This window comes from Pithys albifrons, chromosome 11 (assembly GCF_047495875.1).
Source record: "Pithys albifrons albifrons isolate INPA30051 chromosome 11, PitAlb_v1, whole genome shotgun sequence".
In the NCBI taxonomy this organism is placed as follows: Eukaryota; Metazoa; Chordata; class Aves; order Passeriformes; family Thamnophilidae; genus Pithys; species Pithys albifrons.
The window spans coordinates 23,877,558-23,899,597 of record NC_092468.1 but is presented as its reverse complement, the minus strand read 5'-3'; the positions used below and the strand labels follow the sequence as shown (position 1 = coordinate 23,899,597).

Here is a 22,040-nt window from a genome sequence, read left to right as displayed (position 1 = left end):
GGACCTTGTCAAAGGGCTGGGTCCTTCCCACCAAGGGCACAACGTTCCTCTGCAGTGATGCCCTTCCCAACCCTGCCCAGGAGGACTTTCTGGCCAGGTCCCACTCCCCTGGCTGAGCTCAGCTTTCATGCCTGGTTCTTGGTGAATAATTTGGTGAAGTATTTGGACAGTTCTCTTGGTGTAATTCCTGGGGATGGTGCTGTGCAGGGCCAGGAGCTGGACTCAGTCCTTGTGGGTTCCTGCGGGTCCCTTCCAACTTGGCACATTGTGTGATCCTTCCAACACCTGTTCTGCAGGTGTGAAGTCTTGTCTGTCCTGTTCCAAGGGGCCATCCCTTGACTAGGAGGCAATTCAGTGAGCAAAAAATCCCATAATTGGAGCTCATCTTCACAGGAGGGATTTTAGCAGGTGTCGACAGTGGGGGCCTGAGCAGGGCAAGCTGTGAGTTCCTCACTTGTGGCTCTGGAGTTCCTCACTCCTTGGAAAATGAGGCTGGTGGAGGCAGAGCTGTTGGGGTTTGTGCCTTATTTCTCACAGCACTCACACACAGTTGTGCTGGTGATTTAGGCTTTCAACACAGAGTTTGAATCCTCTCCCACCATGGCCTTGTCCTACAGATTTGGCCATAAAGGAGCAGTGACTCACACTTTGAGGGCAGCCCTGAAAGGTTTTGGTCTAACAAGCAAATACCACTTCCTGTGTCCAGCAAAGTTATTGTATCTTGAGTTTAAGTCAATTAAACCATGTCTGAAGCAAAGTTTAAGTGTGGTGGTGTTGCAGTTAAAGATCAAACCCAACTGTGTTTTGCATGGTAATACTGTAAACCACTGCTCCTGTTTAAAAAAAAAAATCCATTTTCCTCTAAGAGATCACATTGTTTCTTTGGAGTGTGAATTTAAGCAGCTGATATTTATAATAATATGTACATCATAAATCTTCAGACTTTATAGTCCTATTTAACCCACTGAAGCTGCAAAGGGTACAGATGTCTTACATTGTTTATTAAGATAGGAAGTAAAATATAAATGAAATGCCTGTGGAGTCAAAATTGTATCTGTAACATTCCTTTTTAATCTGCAGGATGTATTTAATGCTAGACATGTTGGAAAGCTACCTGGGTATTTGCCTGATGAACAGTTCTGTGGACACACTGGAAAGGGTAAACATATTAATTAGAGCTTGCACAGCTCCTTCTTGCTGGTGTAATCATTAAATTGATTTTTCCAGTCTGACATGTAATTGTTCCAGCGATGGAATCCTGCTTTCCACTCTTGTTCTGCTTCATCAATATTTCCTGTAAAACACGAAATGGGTTACATTAATCTAAATTTGAATCTCTTTGTATGCTAATTGAAAAATAATTTTGATTATCAGTGTCATCTGCTCCAAATTCGTTATAGGATTGTCCTTTGTTTCTTTCCTTAAACCTGGAAGGACTGAAAATTCAGAGATTAACACTTTTGTCTTTACATCAGGAAGGATGGCAAAGATATTCTGGCACATTGCAGGGCAATAAATATACTTATTTATGGGCCTGTGGCTTCTGGATAATACTTCTGTCCATCTAATGTGTCATTTTAAAGACACTTCTTTAGTTTTTTGATCCTCAAAATATAATTTTGGCTCAGAGCAGTGAACCTGCAGACCCTGAAGACTACAGTATGTAAAATGAGATAGATGCCTGCAAACACAGAAGGAAATCACAGCTTGATTCAAGGAGTGCCATTAGTTTGAGTGGATTTCAGTGGATGGCCAGGATTTCACCCTACCCTGGAATAAATCCCCAAGGTAAAAGCAAAAAGGGCACAGCTTTGGAGAAGGAGACTGTAAAATGTGCACTGTGGCAACATGAAACCATCTCCTCTTTCCTGGTTCAGCCCAACCCATAAAGCATTTGCTGACTAATCCCGTGTCCCAGGGCAATCTTTAGTGCCAGATTTGTTACAAGCATCAGAGCAGAGGGTGAGGATGAGAAGAGCAATAAAAGAATATAATTTCACAAGGTGTCCAGAGGATTTTACAGGGAGGGATCACTCCCTCCAGCCCCAGAGGTCATTAAAACCACAGGGAAATGCAGGGACCTGGCAGGGACAGCCCGTGCAAGGAAAGCAAAGGCAACACCTTCAGGCTGTGCCACACCCTGTGGCTCATTATTTTGAATCAATTGGAGACTTCAAGAGAAAGTTTAAAAACCCCTGATGATCCCTGAGTGCTTTATTCATTCTGGACCTGAATATCTTGGTGTCTCATATTGCCATAGTTGGCTTCCAAAAAACCTCAGTAATTGTGTTCAGGAGACAACAGTTCTGTGGTTTCTTTATGCTCTTCTGGCTTTATGTTCTTCTGCTGCAGTAGAACATCAGCCCTTTCCCTCCATAAATCCACCCCTTCCCCCTTTTTTTATCATCTGCCAGCACTGCAAGTGTAACTGGGGATGTGGAAATGAAACACTTTTGTGTTTTACACATCAGTAGAGAAAATAAGTCGGCAAAGAGAGTGAACTGATTCAGAGATTGAGTCTGGAGAAGCATCCAGTAATTTGGTTGCTTATCTGCAGTTTAGCTCAACATTTCCAACCCTTTTTGGTCTGGAAATCCAGATGGCAATTTAATGGGACTTTGAAATGAGATTTACATTACTTCTTGGTTTCAGTGAGACCAGAAATAAAACCAGATACTTTTCCTTGGGAAAGTTCTGTACTTCTGGGTGGTTCAAAAGGGAAAGTGTGAAAAGCAAATATGGGAAAAATTGTTAAAAAATTAACCACACTCTGCTCCCTCAGTTCAAAGTCGTAAATAAGCCTGGTTGTATCAGAGATCAAAGAAAAGTTCAGATAATTTTTAATTTTTTTCTGCAGGCTACAGCTGCCATTAACTCAGAGAGGATTTGTAAGTGCTTGGTAACAATAAAACCTCATTTTGACTACTAAGCTGTGCAGACACAACCCAGACTGTGGGGAGAAGACATAGAATCATAGAATGGATTGGGTTGGAAAAGACCTCCAAGATCATCGAGTCCAACCCTTGGTCCAACTCCAGTCCCTTTACCAGATCATGGCACTCAGTGCCACGGCCAAGCTCAGCTGAAAAACCTCCAGAGATGGGGAATCCACCCCCTCTCTGGGCAGCCCATTCCAATCCCTGAGCACTCTCTCTGCAAATAATTTTTTCTGCTCTCCAACTTCAATTTCCCCTGGCAGAGCTTGAGCCCATCGTGCCCCCTTGTCCTATTGCTGAGTGCCTGGGAGAAGAGACCAACCCCCACCTGGCCACAACTTCCCTTCAGGCAGCTCCAGACAGTGCTGAGGTCACCTCTGAGCCTACTCTTCTCCAGACTGAACACCCCCAGCTCCCTCAGCCTCTCCCCACAGCACTTGTGCTCCAGTCCCTTCTCCAGCCTCGTTGCTCTTCTCTTCTCAGTTGGGTTGGAAGAGACCTCCGAGATCATCAAGTCCAACCCTTGGTCCAACTCCAGTCCCTTTACCAGATCATGGCCCTCAGTGCCACGGCCAATCTGTGTTTAAAAATCTCCAGGGATGGTGAATCCACCCCCTCTCTGGGCAGCCCATTCCAATCCCTGAGCACTCTCTCTGCAAAGAATTTTTTCTGCTCTCCAACTTCAATTTCCCCTGGCAGAGCTTGAGCCCATCGTGCCCCCTTGTCCTATTGCTGAGTGCCTGGGAGAAGAGACCAACCCCCACCTGGCCAGAACTTCCCTTCAGGGAGTTCCAGACAGTGCTGAGGTCACCTCTGAGCCTCCTCTTCTCCAGGCACAACATTCTGCTTTCCTGACTCTAAGAACTCTGCTCTGTACATTTCTTAATTTAAAGATCAGTCAGGGTCTCAGGTAAAGCCAAACTTTCCTTGTTAAGTCAAAAGAATTGGTAATTTAGTGTATGATGCAGAGTTAATGTTATTTGGACAGAAGTGCCTAAACTGTGTTTCTTGTCTTGTTCTTGATTTGGGGTATCCAGGTTTATTTATCGAGGCAAAACCTCCACTTCTGAACTAAAAAAACAGACCAGTTCCTTCTTTAATTATTCAGGTGTAGGTTTGTTTGAAGTCTGCCCAAAGACTTTAGAAACTGGAATATCTCTACCACAGACACATCTTGAATTGAAAGTCTCTGTTCTAGAGTATAAATTTCGGGGCATTTCAGTGTTTTCTAAAGATTCTGGTGGAGAATTGAGTCAGTCAGAGAAAGCAGAGACTCAAAAATTCAGAGTAGCCACCATTATGAATCTAAAAGACAAAAAGGGGAAGGAAAACACTGAAATAAGAACTCAGAGTCCAATTTGTTTGCTTTTTTTTTCCCCCAGTGATAAGATCCAAATTGAAGTCACAAGTCAATGCATCCCATTATCACCAACATCATCAATCTCTTGGAGGCAACCACCCATGACTTGGATTTGCTGCCAGCTGGAAGGCAGAGAAGGCAGAGATTGGAGGGTTCAGGCTGACCCATAATTGCAGCTCAGAGCACAGGGGAGAGCTCAGAGCTGCAGTGCTCGAGAACCACCAACAATCCAGAGAGCTCAGGCTGCTCTTTCAGTCATTCAGACAACTCAAACTTCAGGGCAATCCTGATTAGCCCAATGCAAAGCCCAGGAAAGTTGACAAGGAGAAGGGCAGATTCTCCAGGCAGTGAATCAGTGCTCTGAGAGGTCCCAGTGTAACAGAACAAAGAAAAAAAAAAGGTTTTTTTGATTCTTCCGCAGTGTCAGTGCTGGGAATTCACAGCCTTCCAAAACAGCCCTTCCTTTAATGATGTTACAGCAAAGGGAAATTCATCACCATCCCATCCTTTGAGCTGCTGCATGTGCCAATAAAATGCTCATCTTCAAGGCAGTTTTGTGTGTGAACATTAAGATCAGGACAAAGGCCATGTAGCCATTATGAGATAATATAATTAATAAAGGATGACAAGTTAGGATTAATTTGTGTCTCCTCAACAGCTCATAATTACAGGTACCTGCAAATTTCTTGATTCTTTAGTATGATAAATGCTACAGGTTTATGCTGGAGAGTCTCATGGGGAGAGCTCCTACACAAATGTTCAGAGAGAAAAACCAAATAGGATCTATATTTCAGCATCTCTATTCAGTGCTCTGGTGTCACCTGCTCTGGGTGGCTCTGCCTTGAGACTGGAGGATCTCCAGAGGTCCCTTCCAACCCTAATGGGTCTGTGATTCTCTGAGTCCTTTATCAGAGCTTTGTTAACCCCAAATGTATTTTCATTTTCACATGTATGTTTGAGAACTTCAGATTTCTTCCATTTTTTCCTTCTTCCAAAAGTCAGCAGAGCTCTCTGGGAGGTGAATTATTTTAAGGGCTGTTACCTTTCCAATGACATGGGCTGGAAGGTACTGGAGTTGGAAAGAAATCAGACTGTTAAGGTACAGAAACCTCTTGCCCAAAGGTGTAAAGAGCAAAGTTTTACTCAGTAGGTTGATGAGGTTACTCTTGCCCAGTTCACATTTCTGTGGAAATTTAAAACTAATTCTGATGATGAATTTTATATTTAGACAATTTTTCTATATTCTTACTCCCCTGAGTATTTAGCTCTGTAGAATGCAGATACTCCTTGGAGAATCACAGCAAACACAATTATTTTCGTTACTGGTCAAGAGGCTGAACTTTTTTCTCCACGTTGCTTTTTAGGGTGGTTTTAAAATATATAATGTATTTCTGTTACCTACTTTGATTTCTCTATAGATGATACATGATGCAGTAATATCAAAATGTAGAAAAATATGTGTAAGGCACTGTCTTGGTTTGAGATAAGCAACTGCCAACCCCCCCAAGCACAGAGAGAAAAGCCTCCCTCCTAACACCAGGGAAAGGGAGGAAAAGAGAGGGGAAAGAAAAAAAACACTTCAAACTGCATTTATACTAAATCTACATATATTTTCACAGAAAGAAAGAGACAATTAGAAGAGAGTACAAATATTCACTCACACAAGTCTGCAACAACAAGTTCCCCACCTCAACTTCTTAACGAACACACAAATTCTACTGTCCCAACTACACATTACTTAAGAAGAAGCTTATTCCCCAGGGAGACAAACCCAAGCAGAAAGGAGAGACCCAGAACAACACAGTTTACTTTCCTGAGGTACCCTGTGAGCCAGTGGTGGGCCTGGTCCTCTCCATCCCCCCTGGGACAGCATCGTGAGTCCTCCCAAGAGGAGGCTGAGAAGCCACTGCCTTAACCACTCCCACACTGGTTCCTACTGCCCTGGAGATGATGCCATAATGTGGGATGGAATACAAAGTTACTGGCTAGAAGAGGTCAGCTGTTGGCTCAGCCCAGCTCAAGTCAGCTGACAGCTTCAGCCTAGTCCAGACTTCAGAGCCCAAATCCAGGCCCACCTGGGTGAACCCATAACAGGCACACTGAAATAGTAATGGATCAGTAAATGGAAAGCTTGGCTGCCTGCAGCTTTCTATAGTCAAGAGGAAGCAGCACATATAAATAGTGTAGGGCTCAAGGTGCATTAAAGACTGTGTTGAGGAGGTAGAGTCTAACAGAGATGCTTTTATAATTAGCATATGATTGCCCTGAAAGCTACTTAAAAGTCACTTAGTGTTTACTGTCCCTCCAGTGTGTTTCTTTTAGAGCAGCCATCAGAAAAAACTTCTGGGGCTGGTCCCAGTGCTCACACCCTCAGAGGAAATATTAAATCTGAGTGTTGCCAGCTTGGCTTGGGGTGAGAGGGATGGAGGGTGTGCCCAGTGCCTTGGAAATGGGGTGAAAATGTGGGTAGAAATTGTGTCTACTTGGAATTTAGAGCTCGTGGAAGGCAGGTCAAGGTCCAGTGATTGTTATCTACAAAAACCACAAGTTCTGACCCAGTTATAGATTTATATCTTGAAACTCCAGAAGACATTGAGGAATCTTCCAAAATCATCCAAAGTACTTCAGAGATATCAAATCCATATTTTATATGTGGCTCTTACTCTTGTCTTACTGTGTGAGCCTTATTCTTTCTATGATCATTTTTCTAACCCATAAGAATGATTTTTAAATATAATCTGATTTTGCTGCTTGAGGAAAATGTAAATTATCATGACAATAAAGATGGCAGAGGTTGAATATTTTCCTCTTTCATATATTGAACTGCCTCAAGGAACTTGTCTTGCCCAGCCTGTCATGGGAACAGGGTTGTTCAGATGCAGGACATGGTTGGAGCTGGTCATTAAATGCTGAAGAAACCTCAAAGGGTGGCAAAGTTTGTGCTTGGAGTGGGTCAGGAACTGAGCAAGTGGTTACCAAGCCCATCCTGATCAACTGACACTGAGAAATCATTGAAATTTCTGCAAAATAAGTTGCTTTGATTGTCAGGTTCTACCTGATGGAATCCTGCTTTGTCTATCTGAACCCTACTGGAAATTGTAACAAAGATAACATCAAATTTCCTCGCCTCTTGTTCTCTGTTGTCTTCCATCAACTCGTGTTAAAGCAACTTTTTTCTAAGAATATTGCAATGGAAGGAGTAAGAGAAAAGAGAGACCCTCAGAAAATGGGAAAAAACATTTATTTATGGCATGCACTGCCCTTTGGGCATAAAAGGAGAGAAGAAATGCAAAATTATATTTCAGTAAAGAGAATTATTGCAATAGAAAGTGTTATATCATGGATTTGAGCAGAATCTTAAAGGGATTTCTTTTTCTTTTTTTTGTCAGAATTGTATAACATTGCATAGGGACCATAATGGAAATATTATATTATTTCCACCATTTCAGGGACTGCCAGCTGCAGATACACCACAAAGCAGTGCCACCCCTTAACAACATTCTTCTCTCAGCTCTCCATCAGCACCCAGACAAGATGATTCCTTCCTTTGTGCTAGGAATAGTCTCATTCATTTCTTGTAATTAAATTATGTAAATTGATGTTGTAAATTCCCAAGTGATGCATTCCTGTCTCCTGGTGTTGCTCTGTCCTCCCTCCCATCCCAGGACCCTGCAAGGCCCCTCTGCTCCCCTGCCAGGACCTGCGGGACTCTGCCAGGTGATGTGCCCTCTGCTGCCCATCCCAGAGCTCCCGGTTGTTCTCAGCCCACTGGGAAAATGCACATTTTTCCATCAGGTTACTGAAATAACCATCAGCCAGGTTACAGAAATATGACAAACAGCTCAGTTCTCCTGGCTCAGCACAAAGGGCTCCTGGGAATCTTTGAAACCTTCCCCAAATCCATCTGTAATTTGGTACACTGTGATTTTAAAATCACAGGGTAAGGCTCATAAATGATTCATTTTACCTACTGATTTCACTTCTCCTGATTTAATTGAAAAACATCTGTTGAATAAAGAGGGGATAAAAGTTGAGCCATAATACAGTCATAGACTCAGATGAGGAAGGAATAAATTATTTCAGAATCATCTCTGCATCATGACAGTTTACATCTTTTTGAGACTTACATATTTTTAAGACTACCATTCAGACTGAGTCTTACAGGGAGATTTTTAAATTACTAATTAACATTTTAAATGTGTATCTTGTTTTTCAAACGAGACTTGAAACTGCAGAATGTGGTTCCAGAGCTACAAAAAACCACTTTATAAAATCAATTCCTTTTGAAATCCAAAGCACAGAGGCTTGGTCTGTTTGCTGGGCTTTGTGAAAAGAGTGGTGTTGGCCTTCGAAAAATTTGAGTTCTCTGTGTTCAGCTGGATTTAAAGTTTCAAACAGTCCCTTATACTTTTTGAGGTAGTGAAATCTCATACCAGGGTCAGGCACAAACCAGTTGTGTTTTGTGTAGGCAAATGCTGCAGTCTGTGGTTGTCATCAGTGACTGACACTCCAGAAATAAAACACAAGGCTCTCACGTGAGATGGAAACCAGAATCCTCTCTTGGCAGTGGCAACACACTTAATATCCTCTGTGGATTAGTTGCAGAATAATAGAATCCCATAAATAATAGATAACATAATCCAAATATATCAGCCTCACATACTTGGAGTTTATACAAAACACCCAGAGCCTCCAGAAATCCCAGTGCAAGCCCCACCTTCTGCACTGTTTTTCCTGCTCTCTCCAGCCCCCAAGAACTCTGAGCCTCATAACACCAAGACTTACATGGGGTACCTTGAAAACAAGGATTTGCAGCACTCAATGTCTCACCTCGAGGCTGCATCTGCATTTTGGGGACAGAGAAACTCCCCATCACAAAGTCCTGGGCTTTGGTCTGTCCCCAGGTTTTGTCCTGGGCTTTGGTCTGTCCCCAGGTTTTGTCCGGGGCTTTGGACTGTCCCCAGGTTCTGTCCTGGGCTTTGGTCTGTCCCCAGGTTTTGTCCTGGGCTTTGGTCTGTCCCAGGTTTTGCTCTGGGCTTTGGTCTGTCCCCAGGTTTTGTCCTGGGCTTTGGTCTGTCCCAGGTTTTGTCCTGGGCTTTGGTTTGTCCCCAGGTTTTGTCCTGGGCTTTGGTCTGTCACAGGTTTTGTCCTGGGCTTTGGTCTGTCCCAGGTTCTGTCCTGGGCTTTGGTCTGTCCCCAGGTTCTGTCCTGGGCTTTGGTCTGTCCCCAGGTTCTGTTCTGGGCTTTGGTCTGTCCCAGGTTTTGCTCTGGGCTTTGGTCTGTCCCAGGTTTTGTCCTGGGCTTTGGTCTGTCCCAGGTTTTGCCCTGGGCTTTGGTCTGTCCCCAGGTTCTGTCCTGGCACAAAACAGGGTGGTGACCCTTGGCCAGAAGCAAAGGACACTTTCTGGGATACACAGCATGGACAGTTTTATCCAACACCTGCACATCTCAGTTATGTCATGACTGGAACTCAGGTATCACAATAACATCCAGCAAATGATTTCATAAAGGTTTTATATAAAAGCACCTCCAAAAGAATTTTTACCTGTCATTTCCAGGACTTTAGGGAAGAAATGTTTCCAGAATCGACAGTGCTGAGCACGAAGCTTTGTCAGTACCTCTGGAGTGTTGGTGTTGAGTGTCACATACTTTTGCTCAGTGCTGGTGAAGGTTGGCCATCTCATTCCATTAGTCAGGGTCCCATTAGGAGCTCTAAATGAGGAAAGAAACACTTCATTGGGAAGGAGGAATCAGCTCAGCACAGCAAAATAACATTATTTGGGTTTATTTAACAGCTATTTCAGTTTAGATATGTTAGTTTGGAATTACTGATGTATCCTTTTGTAAGTAACGGGGGGGGGGAAGGAAGGTAAATGTGATTTAATCTCATTTGGAAAAAAAATACATATTTATATTCCCCTCTTGAGGTGTTCTGAGTTCATAGAAGGGAAAAAGTTAATAAATGACCATATACAAACTACCTGTTGAATTTTTCTTATGGATGACTGAAGAATAAAACAACAAACCAAGCAGTCTGAGAGGCTGAGTGGTTTGTGATTTAGTTTGAATGTTGTTGATCCCTTTAAATACATTGGACTAAACAGCTTGGATAAACATGCAAATAAAGGCACAAATACTGTCTCATCTTGAATGAGAGCTGTATTGGGAAAGAAAACAATTATTCCTCATTAAGAAGAACTGTTCCTCCTTGAATTATGTTGAGCCCTGTTAGCAGAGTCTCAAACAGGAACAATCTGAAATCCTCTGGAAACTGGGAAGAGGTAGAGAGTGCTTGACCCTTCACAAAACAAGCTCTGCCTGTTAAAGGCTCACAGCTGTTGGTATTAAAATAGTTGTGATAAATGTTTATAAAATAACAGAATTTATAAGGCTCCAGGGACAGGCATCCAGGTTTTCACCTCCAAAAAAGGACAGAATATGTATGAGGGGTAAATGAGTTTAAATGTGTGGAACAACCAAATAAGGAGCTTTGCATTAAGGAACAAATGAGACAGAATGTGATTTTCAGAAAAAGAAGTAGATCAGTACTTCCAACAGTCCCAATTCACCATTAGCTCAGAAGTTAAGCATAGAAATTAAACATCTCATTTCAGAACAAGCAGAAGGACTCATTTTCTTTTCTAGGAGCTGATATGGAGGAACGTGGGATTCAGGGCAGAACAACAGCAATTGATGGTTCTTGGTGGGATAAATTAAGGAGATTATTAGCCAAGTTAACTTGGTTGTGCCTACTTTGCTTTTCCCCAGAAGGCAGCAGGGAAAGGGGAGTCCAGGGAGCGTGGAGCCCATTTGGGTTCTGCTTGCCAAGAGTGGGAACAAAGTACCAGGTGTAGGTGGGAGCAATGAGAGCACAAGATGCAGCTGCTGGAGCAATATCAACACCCCTCAGTAAATTAAGAATGAAACAAGATTTCAGCCCAAGTTTTATTGTTCTGGGATCTTTGGCACTGGCTGCTCAGACCAACTAAGTTGGGGTAAGAGCCTCAGCGTGTCACTTTCTGAATTGCTCCCTTCCCTATGAATGTTTCGTGACTAATTCAGCTCTGATTAACCTACAGCACCTTTTTAAACTGCACATTTATTTGTGGCCCATGAGAACGACGACTTAAGCAGAGCTGACTTGCACTTCAGCTCAAGATCAGAACACTAATGGTGCTGTCAGTATTCATTTAACAGCTTTTATGCTATGAGATAAATCATGACATCCCACATTATCACTTACAGGTGTGTGGGGGGATTACACAATGGCTCAATGGCTACAGATGTATTTTACTAAAAAATGATGGAAAGAACTGTCAGGTGAACACAGCACTTTGATAGCCATGAACCTGCTGATTATGACATCCCCCCTGCATTTCTAGGAAGTTTATGGTTCCAAGAAATGCCCAGTAATTTCCTTCTTAGCTTCATTATTGAAAATTTCCCAAGTTAAAAAGAGCAAAATGGAGATCACAGGAGCATAATTTTGAACGGGGAAGAACAAGTTATGATTATAACCTCATTGTTCCCTCACAATTGCTGTTCATTCCTTCTTGCTAATAACTTCATGATGAGAATGGCTGTGCCCAGAATAGGCTGTAAAATTCCCTGTTCTCTGCACCAAATTAAAAGTTTAATAATATTCATCTAGAAAAGTGAAAAGTGTGGTGAGAAGATCTTTAGTGAGCAGACAGGAATCCAACACACTGCACAACCTTCTGTCCACCTATGCTTGGATGGACAGTCTTTGCTGATAGACTCCAGGAGTTTGGTTCTGCTGACGAAAAAATAGTTTAATTTCCATGCAAACCTCCATCTTATCATCTTTATCAATTCCTCAAAGCTCTGCTCTTTCATCCTCTGGTATTACTGAGTCCCCTCTGCTTCACTACATTCCAGTTTCACCCTCTGTGCTGTCATTGGGGCCTGGAGGAACATCCTGAAAGAGTTTGGGTCACTCATCTTCAGGACAAAGTTCTATCCTGTGCATCTACCTTGTCAAATCACCTTTCTGGGCCCTCCCTTCATATCTACAAGCTCTAGTAAGGGAAAATCTTAATTTTGGTTGGAGAAAATCATCAAATGATTTGGGTTGGAAAGGACCTTTGAAGGTCATTTAGCCCAACCCTCTGCCATAAACAGGGACATCTTCAACTAGACCAGGACTATGAGCTTCACCCGATATTTTAGAAAGGAGCTTTTCTACACAATTTCTCCTGTTTGCTGGAGCAAGTCTTAAGGCAATCAAGAAATACAATTATTTGAATTGCTCCCAGAGAAGAAATGCAAGAGAGAGGAAGAATAAAAAAAAAGACCAAACCAAACCACCTGTGTTTCAATTCTGATGTAAACAGAATTTGTCTCCCTACTTAAGCCATTTCTTTTCTTTGCATATGCCCTGAAGTTATAGGCTGGACTATCTCTACTGTGATAGTGGTTCAGCAGCTCATTTACAGTTAATTATTTTGTTAAGATATGTCTTTAGGGCAGCCAAACTTATTTTCTCATTAATGGAAAACCAGAGTATCTTTGTGTGCTCAGTCTCCATGAGCTGCTCTCCTATTCCACCTTTATATTCACGTGTGCTGGTTTTGAAATTCATGAGCTTTATTTACTCTTGTGCTCAGTGCAAGTTGTTTGGTTGTACTTGTTGTTACAAAGATCAAGTTCTTCCTCCTTTGGGTATTTGTGTCCACAAGTGACAATAACATTTAATTTTCGAGATTAATTTACAGTAAGTTTACGAGTTTTGACACAGGAGTGAAGAGAGTTTGCTGATCATTTCTCTGTGTTTAATCTTCATCTTCAGCAACTTTAGAAAGTTAATTTAATTTCAATAGGAAAATGCAACAGGAATACAGTTCTGTTAATCATAAGAAACACATATAATTACCATTCTCATTAATATGGCCAATATAGCCTGAAATACAACACTAGCTCACTGCATATTTATTAATACTCACATAGCTTTGCTTTTACAGATGGTTTATCACAGAGATACACAAAAATATATAATTCATCATCTGACTCTTTTTGGTAAACTTTCATGATACAGAGTACTTGGGAAATATTCACTTTATTTTTGTGAGTGAGCTCTGCATAGCAGAGTGAAAACTCAGAGCAAATTCCATCATTTACCAAGAGATTGCTGGTTTGTGCTTTTAAGTTATATTTTGATATAGGTCCACAGAACAAAAATTCTCTGCTAAAGTATTTTAGGCTGTTTTAGGATTTACTTTGGTGTTGTTAAACCTCCTGCAGCACATGCCAGCTTAGATTGTCCCAGGCTTTCACCCTGTTCCTCTTCAGCTGCTCTGTTTGGAGGTGGATCTGGTTGTGCAATTCCCCAGAGCCTGGAAAACAGAACCCTCCCATCATTCTCCCTGTCTGACACAGCTGGATGAGACCAACCCAAAGCCAGCAGCAGATCCAGAGCTGGAACACATTTTTCCCTCCAGTCCCTGGTGTAGCCCCGTCCTCCAGCCTGACAAACATTTGTTCTGCCTGGCTGCAGCTGCTGGTGGAGGGATTGCTCCCTGGGAAGCATCCTGCCCTAATTTCACCTCAGCAGGGTGGGTTTGCTCTTAATTATCTCTTGAGTGGCAGCAAGTCCTGCCGGCCCACTCTTTGAAGAGCTCTGTGAGCTCTCCTGCCCACACCTCATCCCAGGAAGACTCCTGGTCCTCCCCACATGTGCAGCAGCAGGAGGGAAGGAGGTCACTCTCTGTCCCTCCCAGGGCAGCACCAACCCCACCAGCCACCAAGGCTTCAGTGAGGCAACTCCTTCTGCAGGTTCTCACCACACTTGCCCACTGAGATTAATAAAAAGGAAGGGTAATGCTGCTGCACCATCTGCTTCCCCACTGCAGGAGGAATGGAAATCAAACAGAGTCCTTCCTTGATGTGACTGCGTTGACTTCACCCTGGTTGGAACTGCTGATGCTCATTCTCAATTTGGCCCCAATCCCACTAAAAAGAGGGGCAGGTTTTACTGTTAACTACTGGTTGAGTCTTCTCAAAGCCTCAAACAACTTGGGTTAATGCCAGTTTCTTCATACCAGGCTATGGGTTTCAGATGACTCATTGATGAGTAGACACCAGAGAGAGCTGTGAGGGCGAAGGCTCGAAGTTCTTAACTTGAGGAGCAGTTCTGCCTGTGGAACAAAGAAATGAACCTGCCCTGGAAACCAGGAAGCCAAGGAAAGGGTGAAGAAATATCTGTACACTGGTTAAAAAAAAAAAAAAAGGTAACTGTAAAACATCCCCAGCAGCTCTAATTCCTGTACAAGATTCCCCCCATTCAGAGACTCAGGACTTTATAAATCTGAAATGTTCTCTCTGCATGAATATGTAGATTGCACCTGATGCAATATCACCATCAATTGGGGCAATATGTCTATGATTCAGTATAATGAACCTACTCTTGGCTTTTTTAAAGATTCAAACAGTTATCCAGGATGATTTCCCAAGTCAGCTAATCTTCTACCACCTATGAAAATGATTCAACGGGTCTCCCTGGATAAAATCTTCACATTATGCCATAATATTTCACATTAAATTGTACACTTTGAGGCTGTTTGCTGTTAAAAAATACAAAAGCAAAGAGGAGATGACAGGGGTACTTTTCTGTGCATTATCCAAAGTTTATGAGTGGCCCACTTGGAATAACAGGCAAGGGGAAGTTTATTTTGGTTTTGATGTCACTCCTTGTCCTTGGTGCTCTTTATAAATGATACTGTATAATGAGATAACTTGTTAGTTTTAATTTAACTGAGGAGCCCTTCAGAGTACTCCTTAATATCAGCTAATCATGTCACTTCCTATTTATTGAACTGATGGACCTTCTACACAAATGTGCTGCCACACTTAATATTTTGTGCTAAAATATTCTCTTCAGGCCTCCTTGGACTGATGGGACAGACAGCGGTGACCTCATTTATCAACTGAAATTATTATTATTATTATTATTATTATTATTATTATTATTATTATTATTATTATTATTATTATTATTATTTATTACATATATAATTATATATAATATATTATATATATTCTATAATAGATATAATACACATATAATATATATATTATATATAATATATATTGTATTATATATATTATACATATTATATTATATTATATTATATATATTATAATATATATGATATAATATAAAATATATTATATCTATTCTATAATAGATATAATATACATATAATATATATAATATACATATAATATATATATTATATATAATATAATATATATTGTATTATATATATTATACATTATATTATATTATATTATATATATTATAATATATATTATAATATATATTATATATATTCTATAATAGATATAATATACATATAATATATATATTATATATAATATAATATATATGGTATTATATATATTATATATTATATTATATTATATTATATATATTATATATTATAATATATATAATATAATATAATATATATTATAATATATATAATACCATATATATTATTATAATATTATTATAATAATATTATTATAATATATATAATATAATATATATTATATATTATATTAGATTATATTATATACATATAATATATATAATATGTATATAATATAATATATATAATACAATATATATTATATTATTATATATAATATAATAAATATATTATAATATATAATATATATTATAGATATAATCTATTATATATTATTTTTATATATATTTATTTTATTATTATATATAATATATAGTATATATATTATATAATTTAATAATAATAATAATAATAATAATAATAATAATAATAATAATAATAATAACCACCAAACTTTAAAAACTATCACTGAAAGGTAACAACTCAGATGGGCTTTGTCAGCCTGTGCAATCCTGGAGGATTGGAAAGCAGCCATTATTTTTGTTTCATACACTGAATTTCCTTGGAGCCTCATGGCATCAGTTTTCCCAAAATATCAGTGTCTGTGGCACTGTGAAAAAGTTGGGAACTTGGGAAAAGAAAAAGTAATATTTAAAACAATTTTATTTATTAGAATTGAATTATTGTGAGAAAAGAGTAACAAGTTTCTGAAAATCTAAGTAATTAAACCCTCCTCATTTATTTATTCCTTAATAAGGTGCAAACTTGCTGATTTTGTGACATTTGAGCCTCGCTCAGATCCCCCCAGTAACGAATGGAAGGATTTCTCTGATGAGCACTCCAAGTCTGACAGAGATGCCCATTTTAATCCTCCAACCTGCATTTTTTAAGCAGCAGGTTCTGGGAAGTTCATTAAATGCTCAGTTCCCACTCCCAGCTCACACACACGAGTTCATAATCCAGAGCCTATAAAGAGCCCCTGAGCCACAGCAAAGGGAAACTGCTCTGCAAGTCCTAGCGAAGATAAATATTATTTCTTCTCTGATCCTTGAGGAAACCCAGAGGATCCAGTTGGCATGGTCCTCAACTGCCAGAAACTGGAGAAGGACCTTTGCAGCCAGGCTTTCTGACACCTCCCTTGGCTAAATAAAGCTCAGGATATTCCTTCCAGATTCCAGCTGGGTGACAGCAGTTGAGTGTTCCAAAGTCTTAAGCAATAAACCATCATGTACAGGCTGGTACAACCAATATCGGTTTCAGGAAATGAAGCAATAAGCTGTTGCTTCTTATTTTGGTCTTGCTGTGATTTACTCCAAAGAGCCTCATGAAGAACCCATCGAGCTGTGCATGTCTTGGTAGTTAGTAATTAATTCTGCTATATATAAGGCAGCCCTTAAGGTATTGGCCATAAATAATGTAGTATTTGAGACATTCACACCCAGGATGTTCTGCCTGAGCTCTTTGGGCATTGCACTTCTCCATAAAGCATTGCCAGCGTTCTCTTCAAGGCAAACCTCTGCTCTGTTGTCCTTCTCTGGTCACACTCCAGTCCTCAGATTTCCCTCTCCTCTTTTACAGGGTGAGCCAAAGGCAGGACAGCTCTGCAAAAAGCCACCTCAGAGATCCACTCCATCATTCCCCTCCTTGTACCTGTGCTTGTGTGTCTGTGTGTCTGTGCCTCGACTGCAGCCCCAGGGGGTTCACTTTGCCCTATCCCAGGGCTTGGAATCATCACTGAGGGTTTGGATCCTCAGCCTTTGACAATCAGAGTTCACCCTTCTCCATAAAGCATTGCCAGCGTTCTCTTCAAGGCAAACCTCTGCTCTGTTGTCCTTCTCTGGACATGCTCCAGCCCCTCAGATTTCCTTCTCCTCTTTTACAGGGTGAGCCAAAGGCAGGACAGCTCTGCAAAAAGCCACCTCAGAGAACCACTCCATCATTCCTCTCCTTGTACCTGTGCTTGTGTGTCTGTGTGTCCCTGCTTCAACTGCAGTCCCAGGGGGTTCACTTTGCCCTATCCCAGGGCTTGGAATCATCACTGAGGGTTTGGATCCTCAGCCTTTGACAATCAGAGTTCACCCTTCTCCATAAAGCATTGCCAGTGTTCTCTTCAAGGCAAACCTCTGCTGTGCACTGAGGAGCTCCATCCCTGGCTCCTGGATTGGATCCTGCTCTGCTTTCAGAGGATTAATTAGCTGGGTGAGCTGAACCAGAGCTAACGAGCCCTTCAGCCCCTGCCTGTGCAGTTCTGACCTGCTGGTCCCAGCCTGGCACTGCTGCACACAGAGATCCTGCACTGGGAAAGTGTTCCAGCAAAGTTTGGGGCTCTCTCAGGATCTCCTGCCCCAAACTCCAGACAGAGAATATGACCAGATGTGATTTTACCATCCAAGGTCTAGACCTGTCTCACTGTTCTGAGAGTCACTACCACAGTCATGATTTCACATTCTCTCCAGGTCTCCAGGTTCTGGTGTGAATATTCATATTTTATATTTACATCACTTTGGAACAGACATGAGAGAGGCAACCCTACAGCTTAGCCCTTCTTTATTCTGAAGGAACACTCTTGCCTTTTTTTTAATATTCCTGTAAAGTACTTTGTAAGATCCTCATGTCCTTTTGTATGGGATCAATTTTAGCTTTAAAGGACCATTTTCAAAGCTGCTATTTCTTAACACTCTTGGCTGCAGCAAGAAATCAAATGGAACTGTAGTTTTTAGTCTAAGCTTATAGAGGTGGGAGAGGACTATTTGGAAATGGAAAAAGGTCCTGAACCCTACTGAGACCTTGAAGGAGGAAGGACCTAAGAAAGAAGGTAAGTAAAAGAATAAGTAGAGAGGAGGGCACATGGCACTCGTCCTTTTAGTCATCCTTTGAGAGTGTTTTATCTTCTCTACAACTTCTTATCCTTCTCATGACCTGGAAACACATAAACTTGCACAGTATCTTAATCAGAATTGCTCCCTGGGACAAACCTAAAGAGGGGGTGTGAAGGGAGAGAAAAATATTGTCATTGCTATGGAAGTATTAATACTGTGCTGGAAATTCCCAGGTTGTTTGGTAAAATTTGTCAGCCCAGTTGGTTGTGAGAGAGAGTGAATAGTGTGCTCCTGTGTGTGATTGCTGGTTCCATCCCTTCCTTCCTCTCCCAAATAATAAAGTTCATCCCAGGCACTCAGAAATTGTTAGATAAGTGGGTTCAATGCTCTCCTCGTCTCTGGAGACCAAATTTTCATCACACACTGTGCAGCTGATACTACATTAGGATCTGATGTTTGAGATTTGTTTTCAATTGCAATTGCCCTAATCGTGATTTCCTTTCAAGACAGATGCTCCACATAGCCCTGCACCAAACAAAATCATGGGGATCCATCATGTCCTGATGGATTTCATCACAGTGGCATTTTCCTTTATATTTTCCACCACTGCCACTGTTTTATTTCAGTGAGTGGGAGGAAATGCATGAGTCACAAACTTTCCCTGCCATGCAATCTAGGCCAAATTGAGCAGTCCCATAAAGGAAACTATTGGGTGGCTTTCAGGAGTGTGTACACATATTATTGCTTCATCAAACACAGAACTGCTGAAACTTCATGTGGGAAGATGTAAACAAGAAGATACAGTTCACAACCCCCCAGAGGTATTTAAAAATAATAATGATTTAAAAAGATCAAGTCATTTTCTTACCTGTTATAAACGAATTGCAGATTTGACATTTACAAATGGAAGTTACAGGTAACTCTCTTTGATAAACAGATTCAAATGATGTCTCAGGGTTTTAACATCTGAGTCTGACTTGAACTACACCAAGAGGGAGATACCAACATTTGGACTGAGAGTTATAAAAGACATGCTCTCAAAAAGAAACACTTTGTGAAGAGGGGGGATATCTGAACCTGTTTAAAGTTCTTCTCTTTCAAAAGTGAGGGGCTTTTGGAGACATTATGGTATGCAGCTCATTCATAACCAGGAAAAACATCTGTTAAACATCCAAGCACTTCCATTTGTATAGAAAATTCACTTGGAGGCCACTCATTGAGAACACCATGAGAGAGATGCACGAGAGGAAGATATTTAAAACTTCGTTAGTTAAAATTAAGAAGTCACAGTATTTGAACAGTCATTCCAGGAGGAAAAGGATCCCTCTGGTGTCATTTTGAGGCAACACTCTTTAGAGTTTGTATTTTATGAAATTGGGAAGTTGTCTTATGTTCCCTCAAGGAAAGGTAAAGAACACAGATGAGGAACAGAGATGTCTGGGAAAGCTTTTAATTTTACATGGAATTGTGTAACTTCACCAACTGCAAGCATGAAATGCCTGATTTGTATTAAAGCAACTTGTAGATTTGTGGGGACAGAATCTCTCAAATCCTGTGACTGAATTTCTAATTAATTTACCCCAAACTGCCTTCTCTTGCAGCTGATTGAAAAAAAATTAAACAGCATATGAGGTACCTTCAAAAATATGGTGTTGGGTAACCTCTGCTGCTCCTCATTTCCTCCCTTCTCCCCTTTGCCACTTCCCTCAAATAAGGCAATCTCTTGCTTTGGGGAGTAAATTAAAATGTGTGCTGAAAGCTTTCCATTCTTCCTGGGAAATTTCTCAGTAGGACTTTAGATTAGTGTTCCCAAACCCCCTGGAAAAATGGGGTTTGCAGACCTTTCAAACTTCAATTTCTGTCTTCTGAGGATGAAACAAGGTCTAAACTGCAGGAGAGCAGCACGGAAGAAGAGTGTCCCTAAACAGGGGATTAACTGTGGGTGAACATTAATTAGAATTTCACAGTGACTTTTGCAGCCACGTGTTAATGTGCCTGTAAAAGTTATGATATAGGGAAAGTAATCCCTAATCCCAGATTATCTCAGAAGGGGATTGCTTTTATATGTGAACCTGCCTTACCATAATTCATAACAAGTTCATGTGTGCCCTTCCTTCATTTCTCTGTTCACAGATTTGTTCACCCCTCAAAGTGCTTCTTTTTTCACATTTCAGTTTTTTTTTGCTCTTTCTCTCTTTTCTGTGTCTTTCTTGGTAACTGCCCTCTTGCATCAGTTAACATTTCCCCCTCTCGTTTTCCCATTTTCCTTACTCATGTACTTTTTGGCAAACACTCAATTATTTCCACTTAGCTTTTTACTCCCACTCCCAAATTTGAGGCAGCAATCCCATCTCAACTCCTCCTCTTTCCCTGGAATATCCTCTTTGCCATGTCCTTTGGACAGCTGGGAACCAGGTCCAGCATGGGAGAACAGGCAGAGCCACCTCCAAGATATAGAACACAGAATCATAGAATCAGTTACATTGCAAGAGATCTCTAAGATCTCAGAGTCCAACTGCTAACCCAGCACTGCCAAGGCCACCACTAACTAACCCCTGGGCCAAGGGCCACATCTACACAGCCTTTTAGTCTCTGCAGGGATGGTGACTCCATCACTGCCCTGGGCAGCTGTGCCAGAGCTGGACAGCCCTTTCCATGAGAATTTTTTCAAACTAAGCCCTCCTTGGTGCAACTCAAGGCTGTTCCCTCTGCTCCTGTCCCTGTTCCCTGGAGCAGAGCTTGCCCTGCCCCAGCTCCCCCTCTCCTGGCAGGGATTGCAGAGAGCCAAAAGGTCCCCCCTGAGCCTTCTTTTCTCCAGCTGAGCTCCCCCAGCTCCCTCAGCCCCTTCCCCAGCTCTGTTGTTTTTCTCTGGACATGCTCCAGCCCCTCAGATTTCCTTCTCCTCTTTTACAGGGTGAGCCAAAGGCAGGACAGCTCTGCAAAAAGCCACCTCAGAGAACCACTCCATCATTCCCCTCCTTGTACCTGTGCTTGTGTGTCTGTGTGTCTCTGCTTCAACTGCAGCCCCAGGGGGTTCACTTTGCCCTATCCCAGGGCTGGGAATCATCACTGAGGGTTTGGATCCTCAGCCTTTGACAATCAGAGTTCACCCTTTTCCATAAAGCATTGCCAGTGTTCTCTTCAAGGCAAACCTCTGCATTATGGTTTGAGCTTTTAGTTTTATGTCTCACTCAATTACTCCTACAATATTTGGACATTTCCTTAATAGATGTTCTCATCTCCTGTTTGAAAATAATAGTTTGACTCATCTGTTGTAGGGAATCAAATCTGTGTGGATGGAATTGCATTTGCTGCACACATGGAAAGCAACAAGACATCCTCCTGTAATTGCAATCTTTGTAATGGTATTAAACCAATCTAAACAATTTGCATCCCAGACCTGTTTTGGAAAGAGGACTGAACCAAATACTCCTGTTTTCAGTTCTGAAATTCGATGACAGCTTGTCAGAATGCAGCCAGAGAGAGAGAGATGCCTGCCAGAGCCAGCCTCTAGTTACTGCTTTTTTCCATGATT

At 41.2% G+C, this 22,040-nt stretch overlaps 1 protein-coding gene across 2 annotated transcripts in view; it reads right to left on the bottom strand.

Annotated features, from left to right (window-relative positions):
* Positions 1 to 980: 980 nt before the first annotated feature.
* The window catches only part of BCHE (butyrylcholinesterase), a 53,825-nt gene continuing 32,765 nt past the window's right edge, over positions 981 to 22,040 (bottom strand). For both annotated transcript variants that reach the window (XM_071566756.1, XM_071566755.1), the window contains exons 3-4: positions 9,842 to 10,008; positions 981 to 1,294 (exon numbers count right to left, since the gene is read on the bottom strand). In XM_071566756.1, coding sequence (XP_071422857.1) covers positions 1,173 to 1,294; positions 9,842 to 10,008 — 289 coding nt within the window. In that variant the 3' untranslated portion in view covers positions 981 to 1,172. The remainder of the gene's footprint in view (positions 1,295 to 9,841; positions 10,009 to 22,040) is intronic.